This window comes from Genypterus blacodes, unplaced genomic scaffold (assembly GCF_046128005.1).
Source record: "Genypterus blacodes isolate CSIRO-AG114 ecotype Tasmania unplaced genomic scaffold, CSIRO-AGI_Gbla_v1 ptg000003l_1, whole genome shotgun sequence".
NCBI lineage: Eukaryota > Metazoa > Chordata > Actinopteri > Ophidiiformes > Ophidiidae > Genypterus > Genypterus blacodes.
In genome coordinates this window covers 10,316,758-10,337,506 of record NW_027466817.1, presented here as the reverse complement: position 1 = coordinate 10,337,506, position 20,749 = coordinate 10,316,758, and the positions used below count along the sequence as shown (strand labels likewise).

The window sequence follows — 20,749 nt, the reverse complement described above, 5'->3', positions numbered from 1 at the left end:
TACTGCTCTCTAGTGGCCGCAGAGATAGTCATAGTTGAGGATGTTCAGGTGTCTGTGTGTGTGTTCCGGGGCCTTTCAGCTGCAGGAAAATGAAAGTCAACAATAAATTACTCTATTCTATTGTTCAGCTCTAACCACTCAAATTAATAAAGCGATCCCCTGGATTTCCATTATTTTAGCTCTTTTGTATGTTTATGGTGCAGAGTGTAAGCTATAGAGATTTCCGCCATGCTTCCCTGCTACACTTCAAAACACTTAAAAGTATTAAAATATCAATTAGTACCATTTATCAACTATTATTCTAGCTTGTAACATTTCTTTGCTGTGGTTTAATTGGTTTGCTGGGCGGCTCTGTCATTATAAATGTGTGTCATGTGGGCTTGCTGTTCACACGGGGGCCAAACGTTAGGGGGCCCATTTTCATGAAGCGTCTACCTCTTCTCCATTGGATCAGCCGTGGGCCCATTTGACTCGTATTTTCATATCAGAGTGAGTTTAACTGCCAATAGACCGTATTAAAAAGTACTAACATCTCATTACGGCTGCATTTAGATCCGGTGGGAGTGAAGCGCCGCTCGCTGCCATCCTCTAGAATCCCGAGTGGGAGCGTTTGATGTGGCGGTCGGAGCGAGCCTCTCAGAACCTGCAAATGTGTCCGTTTCATCTCTCAATTACAGCCAGGGTTTGAAGTGCTGATGTCCTACCTTTATCCGCCACAATATGGCCCAAGTTTGTTGAAGTATCTGGAAAATAAAGCGAGTCGGCAAGTCCAAAGGAGACGAGCAGGCCCGGCAGCTGGTGCCGTTTCAAAGCCCTTAAAGATGAAATCCATTTTGTTTCAAGTTCGGCGCCCGGCGTGCCTGATGAGGGCTCTGGGGGTGAAGAGGGGGAGAGAGAGAGGCAGAGCAAGAGAGAGAGAGAGAGAGAGAGAGAGAGAGAGAGAGAGAGAGAGAGAGGAGAGAGAGAGCGAGAGAGAGGGAGTGTATGAGAGAGAGAGAGATGTGTTTGATTTGTCAGAAGTTCTTTAATTTAATCTACAGCTGTCGGGATGCTGAGGATCCAGACCTCATCACTGCCTTTTATCTGCCTGATATCACCCCAGGCAACAGACACTCCTCTCTAACACACACACACACACACACACACACACACACACACACACACACACACACACACATACACACACACGCACACACACACACACGCGCAGAATGACTGAATGAGAGAGACGAAGTGGAGGACAAATGTGGACACGATTGAAACCTATAAAAGTGCAATCCTAAGCAAAATGAACGACCTCATTTTGATCTATCTCGCAATAATCCAGTGTAGCTGAAAGCATTACTGTGTGTTTGATGCACGCATGCACAGACGGATAATAGTGAAAGAACATGTCAGGATTCATCATTTGATTCAGATTCAACATTCAGCATTGCTTCTTAGGTTCAGCTTACATCTCTCAGTCTGGCACATTTAATTTAAACACTGAAATGTGTGTTTAGGATAAAAACTGATGTGGCTCCAGTTTGGCCTCCTGGTTCTTCCTCTGTGTTTCCTTCTGACTTCCAAACTTGAAACATTTGCATCTTTCAGGTGGCTAGACCGTGTGTGTGTGTGTGTATGTGTGTGTGTGAAGGTCAGATTGCTTCAGTTAGCCTATATAATTTATGAAACACTGCTGGGGTTTGGAAGCAATTCTGCGCTGTACATTTATTACTGTATGACATTACAACAGGCCCTTTATGAGTGAGATTCATCACTGACAAACACATCAACCGTATCAGCTTTCTGTTTACTGCATTTCCATTCGGTGGCCGCTCTGCGACTCCAGGATATTGGCAAAATTGAGGGGGGGAAACCTCATACGGATGTTCTTCCTATGATACTGAACACATGTATGTATCGTTATGAATGTAAAGGTCTGAATTAGACTCTAATGAATGTGGATTCTCGTCATGATTAAGGATAAATGATGAAGCTGAACATTGAATTTGTGTTTCATGTGTGGATGCAGTAAATTGAGAACATGTTAACTGCAATGACGTAATGTTTATTTGGTTCCATTAGGTAAACCAAACATTATGTAAGTCTGTAAAATTACATATATAAGAATATAATAGGCTCTGTCCACTTGCTTCAACCTTTAATAAAAAGTTATTTGAGGTTGTGTCTATTGGCTAAACCCTTTGAGGTCTGATGTTGTCATCTGTTACAACAACGATTCTTTCAACATGCCATAAACAATAGAGTCCATCCCCCTCTAGGAGAGAGTGAAGCCTCCCTTTCTGCCACCTAAGGAAGTACAAATGAACCCTAACATCCAATGGAAAGATTTTATGCACCATACTCTTGTGGTGGTGCTGTTTTACACAGTTACATGAAGCAGTTTCTCTGGGCTCCATGAGTGGTGGGTCACGCTGTAAACCATCTCAAGTTCAAGCGCTGGAATCAGTTGAAGGTGTCATTTGAAAATCACTGACATCATCACTTGTCTAGGCTGTCCCATGTCTTGATTCTTCTTCATGCATGACCAGAGACTCAGCTTCAGTTTTGGTTTTGCTCCCACACTCAAAAATTCATCACTATCAAAAGGAAACAAAGGCTGGCGTGAAGTTTCAAGCCACCAATTGAAACATGATATCTGCGTGTGGAAACATAACGCAGGAGTGATGCAAACAAGGTGCCTCATTTTCTACACTGGCGTTGCCGCAGACCAAATGTGATTTAGGTAATTTGGAGTCAGTTTGGGTTTCAGGTGATAGAGTGTCGCTCATCATCTTGCATTCTTTCTGTGGTATTTGTTTCTCTTTTCATTTCTGTCCTTTTTTTTTGTCTTCCCCTCCCTCTTTTCTTTAATATGATCGTCTTTCCCCCCTCTGTCCCAGTCTCTCTGTGGTCGTATATCCACCGTTCAGCTTGTCCTCTCCTGGCTACAGCTCTCATTTCCCAAATTCCCTCTATCACTTACTCTCTTTCACATCACATCTCCTTCTTTTAAAACATCTCTCACGCAACCTTGCACGCACAACCCTACCCACACAGATTCCAGATGGACACACACACATACACATACACACACACACACACACACCCTCTTTTGTGTTTGCATGAGAAAAAGGAAATTGGAATTATGTATTGGGGTTTGCAGAAACCTCATCCGCTCCCCTGAGGTTCCCAAATGCCTTTTTCTTACTTCTGTGCTGGGGAAAATGTTATTTGGAGGAACTTGTTGACTCCGGAGCGTATTATCTACTTATTAAATCTGAGGGATCTGCGAGCAGAAAGACCCTCTCACGGCTCAACAACGTCCAAACCCTGCCCGAGGAGGTCCAACATTTCTCTAACCTTCTCCAATCCCTTTGGCTGCTCTTCTCTTTCTTCTCCACTTTCACCTCTTGCATAACCTTGACTGTCAGCCGTGCAGGAGCGGGATTACAGCGGAGTTCAGCGTGGTAGATTTATATCCGCGTGGCTTACTCGTTATGAGATTAATTTTTTCATTTTTGAGAACGCCAGACCCCTTGGCTGCCTCGCTTGTCTTCTTCATTCCTCTTCTTGAGCCTCCTCCTTTTCAGGTTGTTTCTACCACCACACACACACACACACACACACACACACACACACACACACACACACACTTCTCTGAGGTGAGCCTGGATGTCTGTCAGACCTCACAGGAATGCTAGGACGCTGTGTTTCTTACACTTAAGCCTGGAGGTCTGAATTTTTCCAGGGGAGGAGGTCATTCGTTACTAGAGAGCCTCACACCAGTCCAGGCCATTTTTCTGTGATTTGTTTGTCTCTGGCTCATCATAAATGAGCTCTATTGGGTCAAAATCGGGGTCAAAATGTCACTAGAGTCTCATTCTGGAGCTGAGTTGAGATCAGATGATGTAATATTATCTGTATCCATTCTATGCATTTAACCCATCCTAACTAGTGTGAGATGAGAGAACATGAGAAATCCAACCTGAACGCACCAGGGCAGGATTTCAACCCAGGACCTCCTTGCTGTGAGGCGAAACACTGAACCTCCATGCTGCCTACATGCACACAGACCATGTCCGTGAAGGGATGCACCTGGTTCTGTGAGCAAAAGGTTCAAATTGTGCTCAGTTGTTTGTTGTTGGTGGCCACTAAATGGACTATGGAGCCGACCTAAATGTATATGGTGTACCATTACACCATCAGCCCGTACTGTGGGATCCATGGATTCAGGCTGTTTAGACCAGCTCCAACCAAAAGACACAAGTCATTAAACATCCTGCTGGAATACATTTGTCAAGCATTGAATACATATAATGTCAAATTAAACTTGTATGTACTGTACCACTGTGTACTCTTGCTGTCAGTGGCTCTTAATGAGCTCGCAGGACAATCAAAGAACCACATATCTGCAGTTCTATCTCTGACCTTATGGCGGAGCTTTTTGCCAGTTGAACTTATTTTGTCCACAGCTGTGTATGTTTATGTTAGTGTTATACTGGATCGCCTCATCCAGAGCAGAACACGAGTCGATGCTGCCACCTTGAGGTCAAATATGGTACTACATACATCAGCTCCTCTCCACCAAGAACTTAGGTATCTCAGTGAGTGTATGACGTCACTCCAGCAGATACAAAGCCATTCAGATGGTTTTCTCTCTGTACTCTGACATTGTAATCTGGGACAGTGCAGTTTGCCTATTTCGCCGTAATTGTAAAAAATCTTAAGAATGCATAGCAAAAGAAAACCACCGAATGTCTTTGTGTGTGTAAACATCCAGGTATGTACTTAAAGTTTACATTCAAAGCGAAAATGTTTGGGAATTTGAATCTGCTGGCTAAAATTATTCGAACTGGAAAGCAGCAAAACTTTCACGACTTTTTATCGCATACAAATAGTTCCCAGGAACTGTTATACTGTCTTGAAATTCTGTTGTTCTCTGGGCAGAAGCCGACATGTTTTAACACAGTCAAAGGGAAATGACTTTACTCTATTTGAGTTTGCTAATGCTTCGTGTGTGTGTGTGTGTGTGTGTGTGTGTGTGTGTGCGTGTGTGTGTGTGTGTGCGTGCGAGAGAGAGCGGGAGGGGGGAGGGGGGGGATGGAGAGCACGGTTCAGCACAGTACACTGCAGTGTTAAACATGCACACATGGGGGAGTAAGAGCACTGCAGTACAGAGGGAGCAGCATGAAAATGGGTCAAAACACAGACAGATACTCGGTTTTAGGCCAGAAGCTTTGAGAAAGTGAGATTTAAAATCAAAATCAAAATAATAACAAAGTAAATACAAATAATAACTCTTTTAATAGAAGTTCCTCATACCAGCGGCCATTCAATGCTCCCTCAGTCAGGGTATGAGCAGCTTGAGGAGCAGCTTTTCACCGCTGAGTGGCGCTGTTGCTCCGTCTTTCCGTGTACAGACGTACTACTGTAAACTGCTGCTCCATCCTCCAGTGATCGTGCTCGGACTGCAAATGAGTAATTGACATTTTCAGCTCCCCTTGAGATACATTCTGTGTACAGTAGACGGTTTCTTCGCTGATAAGAAATAAATAGCATTACAAAAATTAATACTGAATGAATACCACAATATAAGTATAGAGATGGAGAGCTGTAGATTGTTTGAATATATTATTTTCACTATTATTATTCGATCAGTTATATCCTACACACCCAACATTAAATATTCGTAGTGTTTTGTTTGTTTTGTTAAATGCAATTTTATTGTATCGTAAGTGATCATTTTCTTCTCATTCTTAAAGGTACGAGATCCAAGTCAGCATGAAAACACCGGAAAACATGATCTGTGTCTTCAAAATAAACTCATCCCATTTATTTTACATTATCTGCTCCCGTAATGGTTTCGGTTTGTGCTTATTTTGAAAGGTAAAACCGGAAGTTTGAGTTGTAATGTCGTGTATCTTGACACTAGAAAAACCACCAAATCAGCGTACAGGCATCTTGTGCTCTCCGCGCTGCGTGAGTAGATTGTGTGTATGCGTGAAGTGTGCGTGCATGCGTGTGTGTGAGCACAGTTAGGTCGGCTCAGGTTCGAGAGGAGGCTCCGGTTTGACTGCGGCTCATCAACCAGAGTGAATTTAATGAAGAAATGGCAGCGGAATCAACCCGGAGATTCACCAAGAACCTGCTGAAACCGGGGAGCGCGGCGGAGATCCGACAGACGGCTTGCAACGCAGTCAGACAGTCCGCAGTGACGGTAAGCACACTCCCGTGAAACGAAACGTAGGACGGTAAAGGGGGCAAAGCGCAGTATTACCACCTGTGGGGGCTAAAGCTCATTCTGGTGTTTGCAGGTGACGCCAGCGACCCAAAGCGACACACCTGGGGGGAAATTAGCGGGCAAACATCTGTCTGGACCGCAGTGACGGTGACGGTTCGGACACCGCAGCGTCGCACCGCTTCGCTTTAGCGGAATTGACATTGACATTCACAATGCATCTTCCTTGCGCCGCTGCTGTATCGATCCGGCGCGGTAACAATTCAATCCATAACCCCTCTGATCAGGAGCGATGGGGTATTTTATATTTACGACTTCGTTGTTAGCCGCTGCCGCCAGCCCGTGAACGCACCATGTCCCCGCGTTTTTATTTCACCGTGGCTCCGAGGAGTGAATGAGACAGATGAGGGGCTCGGTAGTGGGATGCGGCATGACACGGGCAGCGGTGTAACATCTGCCCAGCGGTGCACAGGCATCAGCTGGGAGAACGAATGGAGGATGAATGCGACAATCCGGCTTGATTTACGATAATTACTCAGGCTAAAATCCTATTAAACCGTCAGCCTGTTGTAATATTTTAATCCGGTGAAACGTAGCAGCGGCTCCTCTGGTGGGTGTGTCGCCTCATAACGGGAGACTGTGACTGGGAGAGGAGATGGAGGGAGGAGGGCCGAGGAATCTGCACAAACACCACATACAACCTTATGCACGCACACGCACGCACATTCGCTCGTGCACGCGCATACGTATACTGTACACACACACACAGCGGGGAGGATTTGTTTTGATGATGTCCTTTTGATGTGTCTGGCAGAGGACAAATCCTCCACCATGGACACCAGCTCTCTCTCTCTCTCTCTCTCTCTCTCTCTCTCTCTCTCTCTCTCTCTCTCTCTCTCTCTCTCTCTCTCTCTCTGTGTAGATTAGCATAGACAAAGGTCACCCCACTCCAGCCTCTCTCTCTCTCCCTCTCTCACTCTCTCCCTCTCCATCTCCCTCTCCAGCTACTCCACATTCTCAGCAAACTGATGTCACTGTGTCAGTGGGACACAGCAGAGTCCAACGGCAAAGCTGCAGTATTTTACCAGAGACAGAGACAGAAGCACAAGAGGATCAACTAGACGTGCATTTCCTGAAAAACATTGTGCTGTGATTGATAACTGCTGGGAAGTTTGACTGAGGAATTTGAAAAGAAGCAGAATAGATTGATGTCATGGCTCGAAATCAAGTAAAAACTGTCGAAATGTCAAAAGACAATGAAATGCATTTTAGACCAACTGTAAAGTGTCCAGGACTTGTTGATATGATAGTCTGATGGTTGCTATTGTGTTCTCTATGGTTGCTATGATGGTTGCTACGGTGTTCTAGTTGGTTGCTATGGTGTATTAGGTGGTTGCTATTGTGTTCTCTATGGTTGCTATGATGGTTGCTACAGTGTTCTAGTTGGTTGCTATGGTGTATTAGGTGGTTGCTATTGTGTGTCTCGATGGTTGCTAGGATGGTAGGCATGGTGTTCAGAGTGGTTGCTAGAGCGGATTTCTATGGTGTTCTGAGCGGTTGCTATGGTGCTTGGTGTGGTTGCTATTGTGTATGCCGTGGTTGCTATGGTGTTCTACCAGGCCTCACCGAAGCCTCGTGAAGCAATATTAAATGTGATAACAACCACATGGACCAAAATAGAGGCAACAGTTCACACATTCTGATCTGTATCAGTTTGTGCAAAGACGCAAGCTGAGTTTTTGCCTTTAAAGCATTTCATTTTCCAGATGGCCGATCACTTGCAACAGCTCTAATGTGACACGGAGAGAAATATAGAAGATTTAGGACTTAATGATAATAATGATGAGAGCTTAGTCCAGTCTTAGTGTAATACTAAAGCTGGACTGGCGTGTGTGTGTGTGTGTGTGTGTGGCGAGGCACAGACATGAAGCTGGTATGAACATGCTGGTGTTAAGTGGGTGTGTAAATGTCTAAAGCCCTGTGTGCATATGTGTGCATGCATGTGTGTGTGTGTGTGCGCGTGTGCTAATGCATGGTCTTTGTTGGTGAAAGAAAGCAGGTCAGCAGTTTCAGGCCCAGTGGCGAAACGTTCGATGAAGTGTGAGCCTCTCTCTCTCTCTCTCTCTCTCTCTCCATCCCTTCATCCATCTCTTTTCATTCTACCCTCTCTTCCTCTTTCATGTCTCCCTTCACCCTCCCAGCGTTTCTCTCCATATCTCCTCTCTTCTGTATTTGAGCAGCTTCTGGCACTGTATCTCCTTATGTCCCTGCGCTCCACTTGGGTCCTCCTGAGTCGCATTAGATCTGTATCTGAAGTGTGTGTACGTGTGTGTGTGTGTTTGTGAACGTATGGGCGTGCATTTCAGTGTGCGTCGCTCACATGATGCACGGTGCAGCTCTGTGGTGCACGCTGAGCTTTCTTCTGACTGACGGCTCTGTGGAATGCATCACTTCTGTTCGTCTTTGTCATTGTTTTGTCTTAGTTGTCAGCCCATCATCTTCACATTTAAAGGAAGCTTAAGCAGAGAAGATACAACAATGAGGGTTTTCATAACAGAACTTATGTTGTTCAGCTTTCGTCTTATGTTTGGGAGCTACTGAACATCAAGACGCCCCCTTTATTAGCTTATGTCCCTAAATGGATTGACTGCTTATGGACAGTAAAGCTCTGTTCTTGTCTTTCTGAGATGGTACAAGTAATGATTTACACATTTTCATTAGTATGGTCATGCATACTGCCAGAATGTAAGACCTTAACACAGGTGCAATTGTGGGGTTAATTGTCTCTCATAATTGATATAGTTAAGATATATTCTGTCTGTGAGTGTAAAGGAGCAAATCAACGCTTAGAAGGCGAGAATGAGTCAAGCCGACATGTGGTATCTGTAATGCTGTATTGTGTTGGCCAGCCTCTCTCTCTGTTGGCACCGTGCTGAGCAGTGTGCAGTCAGGCTCTCAGCGAAAGTGAGCAGCATAGTAATGGAGACACAAGTGTCATTGTTGTGACTCCGGGCCTCCTGCTGGGACGGACCACCACATGCCCCCACCATGCCTTCAGGATGCCAGCCACACCAACCGCCCAGCCAGAGCGCCATGCCAGCAAGCCGGCACTGCCATCTATTTGCAGCGCCGGCTGTATTTGCCCACAGTACCGCCGGGTCGCCTGTCTGCCTTCACCATCAGTCACTGCTCTGGGCCATATGCATGCTCCTGCCTTTTCCACATGGTATCACAGCGTTTCGGTGCTGTATCGCCGTCGTCATGTCTTTCTTTTGGCATCGGATCACGCTGCTCCCAGCCTTTGGCGTCGGCCGTGTCCTTATGGTACTCGGTTTAGAGTGCCGAAACACGCATTGCCTGTGTTTGGTGATACTCACACACACTCGCCTAGCATTTTCCAGTTTGGAATTAACACTTCTGCGTTCTCCAGGCACAGTGAAGCTTCTACTGTATGTGCAAAGTGGGTAAAGTGAAGCCCCAAATGTTCAAATATACAAATTCTCTTACATTATATTGGCGTACAATACCAATCTCCTCCTCTCTTCTCCTCTCCTCTCCTCTCCTCTCCTCTCCTCTCCTCTCCTCTCCTCTCCTCTCCTCTCGGACAGTGTGTTAGAGTACTTTAATGGTTTATTGGACAGGCTCGTTCCAGGGTTTTGATGGATCATTTCACATTCAGTGCCTGGGGTGTCTGGTGCGTCCCTGTGGCAGTGATGTACAGTACATCATGTATGTGCGTGTTCAGCTGTGTATGTGTCCAATATTGTCACTGGCAGCATGCAATGCCGACTAATACGGCACTCGCATACATGCATGTCATGCTAGTAATGCTGCAAATCCATTGTCCCTGAGGGGAGAAACCAGTTAGATTACTGGTAATTACTCTCCCACAGCCGTGCCTATGCTACCATGGCAACAGCGAAAGGTCAATTAGGATGGAATTCCAACCAGGAAGCACTCTTATCGCTCCTCGCATATCTCTCCTCTTCCATATCTTGTTTCATCTGCTTTGTGGCTCCGTCCTCATCTGTTCCCACACTTTGTCATCTGTGTCTTGCATTCATTTGCCGGTGTTGTGTAGTGTGTAGTCATGCTGGTGAACATTGAAATCATTCTCTGTCTGAAACCAGCCACCTTCTGGACCTGGATACCTGCACAACGTCCAAAAGCTGGACGAGTTGTACAAAAACTTTCAAATAACGTGATGAACAAATTTTCCACCATGGCGCAGTCGTTCCCCACATCGCTCCTTGTTGTCCTTAGGTTACCTCTGTTGCTGGTGTGTTGTGGTGTTGACGTGGGCAGGACGTTCTCGCTCTGATCCTGATATTTCTGTCACATGCCTCTGGTTACATCTGGACAGGAGAGGAGAGGACTGGAGAGGATTTGCAGACCGGTGGCTATAATTGGGTCAGACATAAGCAGTTCATATCCGAGCTGGCTGATAGAGAGGGGAAATCCAGATTGAGGGATGGAGAGAGAGAGAGCGAGAGAGGGAGAAGAGCAATCCTGGCTATCGGAAGATCAATCTGTATTGTTCCCCACCCAAAACAGTCAGATAACTTGGAATAAACATTGTGTGTGTGTGTGTGTGTGTGTGTGTGTGTGTGTGCGCATGTGCGTGTGCGTGTGTGGTTATGTTCAGGCTGACCCCAAGCACCATTTTCAAGATTCAACTATTTATTGTTCTTGTTATTTTACTGGAATATTTGAATTCATCCCAGCGATTACACGCCTATTTAACAAAGAAATAAATTATTTCCCGTTTTTTTCTTCAGTGAAGGGAGGGAAATGTATTACTTCTACAATCTTCTGACTCCATTGTTTGTCAAGCTATGTTGCCTACAATAGAAAAAGGTACACAGTGAATAGTAACTCTGTACCTGACTCTGTGCTCTGTATACATCTAAAGTATTACAGTATATAAAATATAATAAATGCACTGATAGTAACTTTACTACATCTCTGTGTGGTAGAAGCGTCATTTCGCAGGCCTAAAACTTTTCGGGTCCCCGTGGACACCGGTTGTGTGGCTGTTCTAGTTCTCGAGGAAAACGGCACGTGCCTTCCCAATACTCCTGGACAGAAAATAGAAGCGCCCTCGCCGGCGTCTTTATTCCCATAGAGTCGCTCATAACGCTGCTCTATAAATGAACAGAGAGAAGGAGCTCCTCCCTGCCCGCCGGTGCCGTCGCTCTCATGCTATTCTCTTTTTGGATCCCAGATGGATCATACAGCCATATAAAAAAAGGGACCAGCAGGAGAGGAGAGGAGAGACTGCAGCACTGTGTGCATTAAAGAAAAGAGGTTATGGTCATTTTCATCCTCGTTAGAACAATTACACCATAATTACAGCAAAACTAGCAGCGATACGAGGCAGCATGTGGTGTCCGTCGTGCTCGAGTGGTGCATGTTTTCAAAGCGCAGCACCGTCTGGGATAATGAGTGTGTTGTTGGAAGTGTTGAGTATGGGCGGGACAAAAGAGAGAGATTATTAATGTGATACAGTCTCAAATCTGCAGTCGTAAGTATTTTAACTGTGAATGTGTTTCAGGATAAATGGGATGGATTTCTCATCAGTTACGCAGATATTGTGTGATGTGATTTTTGTGACAGGTTGTCTCATCGGGAGCCAAAAGTACACACACACAGACACACACACACGCACATACAGGCCACTTTGCGATGAGTCTTTCAGCTCTTTCATCCTGTCTGCGTCTGCATGACTCGGCGCCAAGACGGATGTCACTGGCTGGGTTTCCATTGCCAGTTTTGCAGAACACGTGACTTTTTAAAACGCAGATAAAAGTCAAACTGCGAATTGTCAGCGTTTCCATGTGCTTGAGTGTTAATTATATGCAGCTGCCACACAACTGGCCTCTGCTGAACACACCCTCAGACCACCAGGCTGTCAGGGCATCGTTATCATCTGGGAAACTATAATGATCACGTTATCTGATGAATTACTTATTAGTTTCTCCTCGCCATGGTAATGGATGCAGCGTTTCCACAATGGTGAAAATGCTGAATAAGTAAAGAAAAACTCATGAATTTAGTTTTTTTTATGATTGTAATCTTGACAAGTTAAGCTAGAACCTGAGAATTATGTTTTCCTGGAATTTAGGTGAGGAGTGATGTTTTTCTGCACTGAGTATGATAAAATAAAGCCTTGGGAGTTCTAAGAGTACACTTGATTTAATATCTCATCTTTCCATCAACAGCTATTGTACTCTTGATGTAATGATGAGGATTTTAAAAACATATACATAGGTAGAAGAGCTTTTTTAACACATTTACTCAAACACACTCCCAAACCCCTGGAAGCAACAGGATGCACAAGTGGTACATTCAGGATCGCTCCTGCAATTCAGTATTTGCACTGTGAAAAATAGATAATAATAAAAACAATATAACATGGACGTTTGAGCAGCATTTGTAGCACCGTTCTGCCCCGCAGCACCGACGCCTCTGGTGTGAAAGAGGGACGCATTCCAACTTCAGCAGCACTCATGCTGCGCCACTTTCACAGCCAGCATGATGCAGGCGATACGCTTGCTTACAATTTCATAGTAGCTGCAAAGGCTTATGACACCATGGAAAAGTTATGGAAAGTCATGGAAAAGTCTAACTGGCAGATAAGTTTAGAATCCCTTTGTTGTTTGAATCTTTGCCTGTTTGACCTGTATGATGCATCTGCTGTCTCACTATGATCTTCTGATTTGTGTCCTGTTGTTTGATGCGTGTGTGAAGGTTTGCTGCTCTGCATATCTCACACGCATCTCTATTTAAAGTTGCATGTATGTCACCTTTTGAACGGTAAATGTGTCAAAGTGGGTTGTGAAAGTGTCACCTTCTCCACGGAGACTGAGCGAGCACTGACACCTCGGGACAGGGTGTCTTTCTCACACACACGACTGCGCTGCTTTTGTCTCTGAGCGGCTCCGTTTGAAACTTCTGCAGACGCATATGCGGTTCTTCCTCCCACATCAGTGCAGTGGAGAGGTTTCATCATCAGCATAACACAAACTGATTCTCTTCTTCTCTGTTCCTCCATCGTCATCCTCCAGTCCTTCCCTCTTCAGTCCAGTGTCGCTGATGTTTATGAACATAGAGGCAGATTAGCTGAGATAAATAGTTTGCTTTGACGTTTGTTATGACTGTGCCGCGCTTGACTGCTGCCATGTCTGCCCCCATGGTGGCGTGTCTGCGTGCTGCCAGGCCTCGGTGTGTGTGCCTGCCGCTAACATCTCAATGACGCATTCAGAAAGGACAGAGATAAAACCAGAGACAGACAGAGAGAGAGAGAGAATCTGAGCCACTGTCACTAGTGACACTGTGTCCTGATGAATCCCCACCCTGTGTTTGAACTCGCCATCATCGTGCACAGTGACCTCAGTCACCACGACTTACGCGCCCCCCGTACTTAGATTTTCTTGTCCATGCTGCGATGACAGCAGAAATGCGAGTGATGCCGACTCCTGACATGCTGCGACGCGACAGAGCAAAAGGCTGAGTCATTGTTTGTCATGACTGTTACATGCTTTGTCACAAAGAATGTGTGTTATGGGGACGTCCTTTAAAAAAAGGGGCTAACCCTAATAGTAGATCTCCTTGATACAAATATGCTACATTATTTATTTGCCATCCGCTGAAATCAGTGCAAATAGCCTACGCTTGCTAACTACCTAGCTAGTGATCTTGCTTGTTATCCTTTGTGTTTAATAGGTAGCTAACAAATGAATGAAATGATGAGTTCAGGATAGTAGAGACCAATTCAGGTGGCTGCACTAGCCAGGGTATGGGACAGGACTGTCCCCTTCCATGATAGTGATTGAGATTGTTTTCAGAGATGCGATTTACTTGTCAATTTGCTAGCTCACGGATTGTTCGGTACCAATGTTAGACTTTATGCTGACAGAATGAATGTGATTCTGATGTATCCCAGTACCCAATACATTTATTTACAATCACATCTACATCTGTTACTCAGATTAATGTATTAATACTTTGATTGTATTAGACATTGATTTATTGCCCTAATCACAGCATAAGTGAAGTTTTAACGTGCATGTTCACATACTGGGTGTATTTGTGTGTGTAATTGTGTGTGTGTGCTCATGTTAATTTTGTGGCTCGGTGTGAGTTCAGGAAATGTAGTTTTTGCCTGTGGTGGCCTTGAACCATCAGACTACTGTGGGTTGTTGAATTGTAGTTGAAGACAAAAAGGTCTGTTTAGTCTACGTAGGAAAGCCGGGTAGAGAGAAAGTATGTGTGTCAGTCTGTGTGTCGGTGTTTGTACGAGGTCACATGAGAGGAGGAGAGAGAGTGAGAGAGGGAGGGAGGGAGAGAGAGAGAGAGAGAGAGAGAGAGAGAGAGGTCCCCGAGGCTCTATGTATTGTGCCAATGTAGGTTTACAATAGGCTCTTTGGAGAAGCTTCACAGTGAACTGCTCCATTCAGACTTAGCTGACCAGACTGGAGCTGCACTGAAGCTTAACTTTCATCCCTCCCTCTCTCTCTGTCACTCTCTCTCCCTCTCTCTCTCTGAAGCTGTCCATCCAGCCTACCCTCAACCCCCCACTCCTACTTACCTTAATAGATACCACTGTCCACCCGTCCATCCAGACCTGTGGAGTGGGTGGGCTGGGGGGTCCACTTCAGATTCTGAACTAAGAATAGTCTGCTGGATCTCTGCGAGTGAATCGCCGTGTTGTGTCTTTCCCTCCCTCTGCATTCCAGAGTGGGAGGCCTGAATATGCTGCTGCCATTACCGTCTGACCCCCCCCCCCCCCATTGCCCTCTTGCCCCGGCTCTGTTGTATGCACACACAGTAAACGCACACACGCACATACACACTGTGTGACTCTTAAACATAACACGCTCTGTCCCCCGTTAACTGCGTCCAGTCTTAAGAGACGTAGAGTGGTGGAGTGACCTGATCAGGCAACAAAGTAGAGCAAATGTAAATGTGGGATATGCGGAAATTTCCCACCCGTCCATCTATTTTTCCGCGACTTATCCAGGTCTTGGAGGCATCAAGCTAAGCAAATTAGCCCAGATGTCCGTCTTCCAGCTCTGCCTTGGGAGTGCCAAGATATCCCCAGGCCAGATGGCATATACCATGTACACAGCAATCCTCCTAGCATGTTCTAACTGTGTCTCTCCCCCCTGGTCTCACCCCGGTTGAACGTGCCTGGAACTCCTCCCTAGGAAGGAGACATCCTGATGAGATTCCGGAACCCCCAGCTCACCTATGGTATCTGAGATCCCTATCACTCGTTTCAATCAGGAGAGACTAAGTAAAAGAAAGGCAAGGGTCGATATTAAAATGATTTATCGTAGAGGAATATGCAGTATTAATGGTAGAAGAGGAAACGTCTTTTCCTATCAATAAAGTGGTTTCAATGGGGCACTATCCCCATGACGGTAGAATAGAATATTCTCCGGTCTATACACTGGTTGTGGTGAACCTGAAGAACCTCCTGAGGACTCTGTTGGCAAGACCAGGAGCTAGATGGCTGATGTAGTTGGCTCTGATAGATGCTTGAGGGAGGGGTGGGCTTGTCAGATATGATATTGGCTAAAACTGATTGGACATAGAGAGAAGGCCAGAATTAGCTGATCGATTTGACAGTGCAGGAAGTGTGGATAAGTAGAGAGAGAGAGAGGGAGAGAATAGGAAAAGCAGTGTCCCTGATTGAACGTTGACTACCTCCATTTGTTTGTATCCTCAATCTCATTATTTCTGACACGACCCACAGCTCACGTGCAGTGGTAAGAGTGGAATATAGACTGACCAGTACATGAACCACTCTCTCATCACCATGACGACCCGATAGAGCGACTACAGCACCATAGAAGCGTCAGCCGATCTGCCTATTGATCTCGTGCTCCATCCTCCTCTCACACACGAACATCAACCCACCGGTCTGACCGTGTCTGCACTCGAGGCCCTGGTGGTGGTGGGTAGAAAATGAGACCAACAGACTCGCGTGCACACACACACACACACACACACACACTCACTGTAGAGAGCCCAAGGTGTGAGCAGTGTCCCTACATGTTTGAGTGTTTAGCCACCATATCTGCCTCATTCATAAACATTGCAATGAGCATTTCCAATCCACAGGGCAATTCCTGTGCTGTTTCCAACATGTCAGTGTTTCCCACCCTGGAGGCAGACGAACAGGGAGTGAGTGCAGGATTTCCTCTCGTTTTCTGGGTCTGCTGTGTGGCATAAAAACGATGATCTACGATGTTTAGAGAGACAGAAAAATGTTCTAAAATTAACAGTATTTATTACTTCTGCTGTACATACTGGTGTGTCCACTGTTGGTAAGGCTGCTTTGGGGCGAGCCGCCGTACTCTTGACACGCAAAGATAAACACACATTTGCAGGAGTTATTACGTCTGCTGTGCCTGTGCTGTATTTTGGAACAGGACTGATTTAGTTCTAATTGAAACAAGGCCCACCAGAAGAGAGAGAACTGGTCGCGACAGCCCCGTTCAGTACAAGATACAGCTGCTATCAACGTGCTCAGCCGGCAAAAGGCTGGATGGAAATCTACTCTATGTTACAGAGAGGCTGTGATTCCGCGCGGAGATGTCTTTTCTGCGCGATTTATCTCTCTGAGCCAATAGGACTCTTGAAGGTGGCTCAGACAATGTTCGCGCGGCGTCGTCTGGCAAGTGGTAGCGGTGGAAATAGATTTGACTCGGTGCCCCTCACCACTCTTATCTGCTGACTGACACACAGAGAGAGGGAGGCGACGCGCTGACAAATGTCCCCAGGGAAACGCCAACACTCACAAGAGGAGAGTCAGAATTATACTACGCTCACGTTCCAGGCTGAAGAGGCACAAATCCGATTTTATGGGGGTCTAAATTGGGCCCTTTTATACAGTTTCTTCTCCTGAATCTGATTCATATCCATTCTCGGCCTGTGTGAACGCATGCTCAAATTGGAATTCACGTGATCTTTTTGTAACTAAAGGGCGACTCAGGCCACGCCTATTCTAATTCTTTCACCGCTCCGCCCTCAAATGTCACCCAATCTTCACTAAATTCAGTCCAGGTTTCCATGATGGCTCCCTTTATTCCTTCGGTTTAGATGTTGCATTTTTCTTTTTTTTCTATAATTGCCTGCCAAATGATTGTGGGCTTGGCTAATTTGTCACCAAACCGGCATGTCTCTTGCACACATTCTGCAGTTGGAACCAATTTGGTGACACGTGTACACTTGGGTGTGTGTGTGAACTTGTGTGATTCTGCAGAATTTGATGTTTTGTCTATAGGTGGCGCTACTGCAACATGATGAGTTTAAGTAACCATAACTCGCACACATGCCCTCAATACTAATTAATTGTATTCCATCAAGTATTGTATTCCAAGACCCATGGCATTATCCGTAAGACGTTTACATACCCGAGTAAATCGATTTACAGTCCGCATCTGGTTTATTTTAATGTCTTGGAAGAGTTGACTTATTGAAGTTTATCGTGAGGGGCTGTGCATCCGAGTCATATTTTAGTTTGCACATAGTATATCCTCATACAGTACAAAGCTCCAATATTCCCAGACAGGATTTGGGAATGAAAAACTCATCGGCGCCACGCTCATGATTGTCTGTGTATTTTGATGCAGATTACCGATCGTTCCAGAGACTTATTAAAATCTTCTAAACATTTTCTATTATTAAAATAACAATTTTAGAGGATCGAGCGGCCTTGGCGAGGATGTGTGCTGTCTGAGCGCGTTCCAGGGTTCCCTCTGTTTTGGATTTACGGACAGTTTGTAGGGCTGTGCTACCTCTCTGTGTGTATGTGTGTCGGTGTGTGTGTGCGCACTAATTCTGTTCAATTTCAGGCCAAAGAGCTGAAAGAGGATCTGCAAAAGACATAACGGCGGGAAAAGCCCAGGGAGGGGGAGGAGTGGGGGATGGAGGTAGGAGGAGGAGAAGGTAGAGGAGCATATTCAGTCAGATCTTAGAACGCAGGAGGAAAAGTCTTCAGAGCAGCTGCGTCCTCCTCAGTTGAGTCTGGGACCTCGGGGAGAAGGCGCAGTCCTGAGTGGGCCTGTGGTAGATAGTTAGCGCTGGCGTAGGGGTCAGGCAGAGGTCACATGTGGGCTTTGTGGAGGTGTCATATGTAGGTGTCAAGGCCGGATGATTTATTGTGCGAGTCGTTCCAGTTGGCTTTTTCTGTGCGGGTGTAAAAGTCTTTGTTAGGTTGGGCAGGTCGGAATAAAACAGATTTTTTTCATCCAGTCATATACATGCATGTCTAAACTTCTACTACACCTCGATTAAGGCGGTGAATGTATTCCTCGATGTGACATGTAAACATCATAATCTGATGCATGTACACATCATATTTGCAGTATAAAGTTGAGCAAAAGAGAGCGAAACCACATCACAGCAGCATCCAAAAAAATCGCTTGCTCTGTCTACAATTCGACGGCATTTCGCATGTGTGTCTCTACCTCCAAAGTGCTGCCATTGGTCGGCCAATCTACGCTCTCTTCTCGGTGTCCAGAGTCTTCTCCAGATCGGCTCACTTCGGCTCACTTCTTTTTTTGTCTGAGTGCGAATGTGACCGAGTTCAGAGCGAGGACACATTTTTCAAGCTATCGGTGCGCAGGAAATAAAATTCATTAGGTGCAATCGATCAAGGAACGGGTACGGTTTCCCAGACGAATCGTGCGGATGCGAGAGCAGAGGTTTCAGTTTGGTTTGGCGAGTGAGAAGAAGCCAGTCGACCTTGGAAACGTCTTACCTGAGCAGGAAATGGAGGGATGAGGAGGAGGGCCGGCTGCTGTAAACGGGCCAGATAAGAGGCACGGAATCACGAGTACTGTACACAAACAGCTCATTAGAACGGTGCTTGTTGTTCTCCATTCTGCAGCGTTTCCAAACATTTTGATGAGTAGATTAATATCGGCCAAACGCCAAACCCTCCTCTCCCAGCGATGAAGGTTAAAGAGCTCCTCCATGCTTTCTCCTCCATTTAATCTGTTTCTCATTAATCCTCTCCCTCTCTCTCTTTCTCTCTTTCGTGGAAGGAGAGTTGGTATTAAAAACTGCTGCTGTTACCTGAAACCTCCTGTGTAGTCTGAACTTCATCATCCTCCTATTCTGTTGCGTGCAGATAGTAAAATAAAGCGTTTCTTCCCCCCCAAAGCTATTGCAAATTACAGCAAATATGGATTTCAGACAGAAGCTGGTGACCTCTGTTCTCTTGGCTTCTGGGGACTGGGACGGGACGGTGTGGGACGGGGGAGGGGACAGACACGCAGGAACAGCGGGGAGACGTGGGAGAAAGATTTAATGAGGAGGCAGCTCTCTGACAGCAGACGTGTGTGTCTGCAGCTGGTTGCTTAATATTAATTGCTCATATTTGGGATTTTTCCTTTATGATGCAAAGTGTGAAGCGAGTGAATGTCTGCGATGTGAGTTGGGTAGATGGACCGGCGGGCGTCTGTTTCGTTATTATTACCGTTACCAAGATTAAGTAGAAGGTAAAGTATGTGAAGGATAGCGTTTTAAATGAATTTATAACTAATAACTACAAGCTTCTGCCGTTACTCTGTTCTAGCCTAACTAGCTAGCTAGCTGCACAGCTGCAGTACGTAAACACTGTCAGCAGAGTTGAACCTGCTAGCTAGCTAGCTAGCTACATAGTTCAAGTTAGATTACACTTTTTCCATGAATGGCTTACTGCTATCTCCTGTACCAGACATCGTGCTAGGATGTTGATGTTAACGTTTAGTAGTGTTTCAGTTTATAAAGTCTTCTGAAGTTTTTAATAACAAAGAGAGGGATTTTTTTAAATGTAATTATTCAAGTTAAAAACGTAATACTACTGGAAAAAGTCAACATTTTATGAGAATAAATTCCTAAGATTTTGCGTCACAATGAAGAACGTGAAGGCTTCACTTTTTCTTTTCTTTTCCAGCTGTGGCGGTCAAACATGCTCCTCTGTTACACTGTCTGGTGTATGTGTGTGTGTGTGTGTTGCATCTGGAAGTTCTTCTGTGTTGTTCGTGTTATACGTTTGTTACGTTGAGAAGTTTGTTGTGGATGTGCAGAGAAAGCATCTGAAGAAACAAACGAGGTGAAGAAGAATGAATGGAAACTTTTAACAATGTCCTCCCTTCCCAGCAGTGCCCCCCCTCCATCCCCTCTCTCTCTCTCTCTCCCATATCCTCCTCTTCCCCCCTCCGCCTCAGGACTTTGCTTCTCGCTTAAACTCATTTTAATAGCTTCCTTTTCTAAACAAACGCTGCAGCCAGAGCAGCAGATACAGCCTGCTGCATCTCTGACACAGAGCGCCACCTGGAGGTTGTGCACTTAAGTCAGGCCTTTGGAGACCTCACAGTCACACACACACACACACACACATTGTGATTTAGCTGCTGTCACACAGGGGCCTGCACTTCGCTGGTGTCATGTTTCCACTTTAAAAAAATGAAGAGAAGCAGAGGCAGTGAATCACAGACGCCATCGCGGTGTCAAGTACAGTTCAGTCTG

At 45.6% G+C, this 20,749-nt stretch overlaps 1 protein-coding gene across 1 annotated transcript in view; it reads left to right on the top strand.

Annotated features, from left to right (window-relative positions):
• The first annotated feature begins 5,962 nt into the window (after window positions 1–5,962).
• The window catches only part of dock10 (dedicator of cytokinesis 10), a 57,098-nt gene continuing 42,311 nt past the window's right edge, over window positions 5,963–20,749 (top strand). The window contains exon 1 of the mRNA XM_076141647.1: window positions 5,963–6,202. Coding sequence (XP_075997762.1) covers window positions 6,095–6,202 — 108 coding nt within the window. The 5' untranslated portion in view covers window positions 5,963–6,094. The remainder of the gene's footprint in view (window positions 6,203–20,749) is intronic.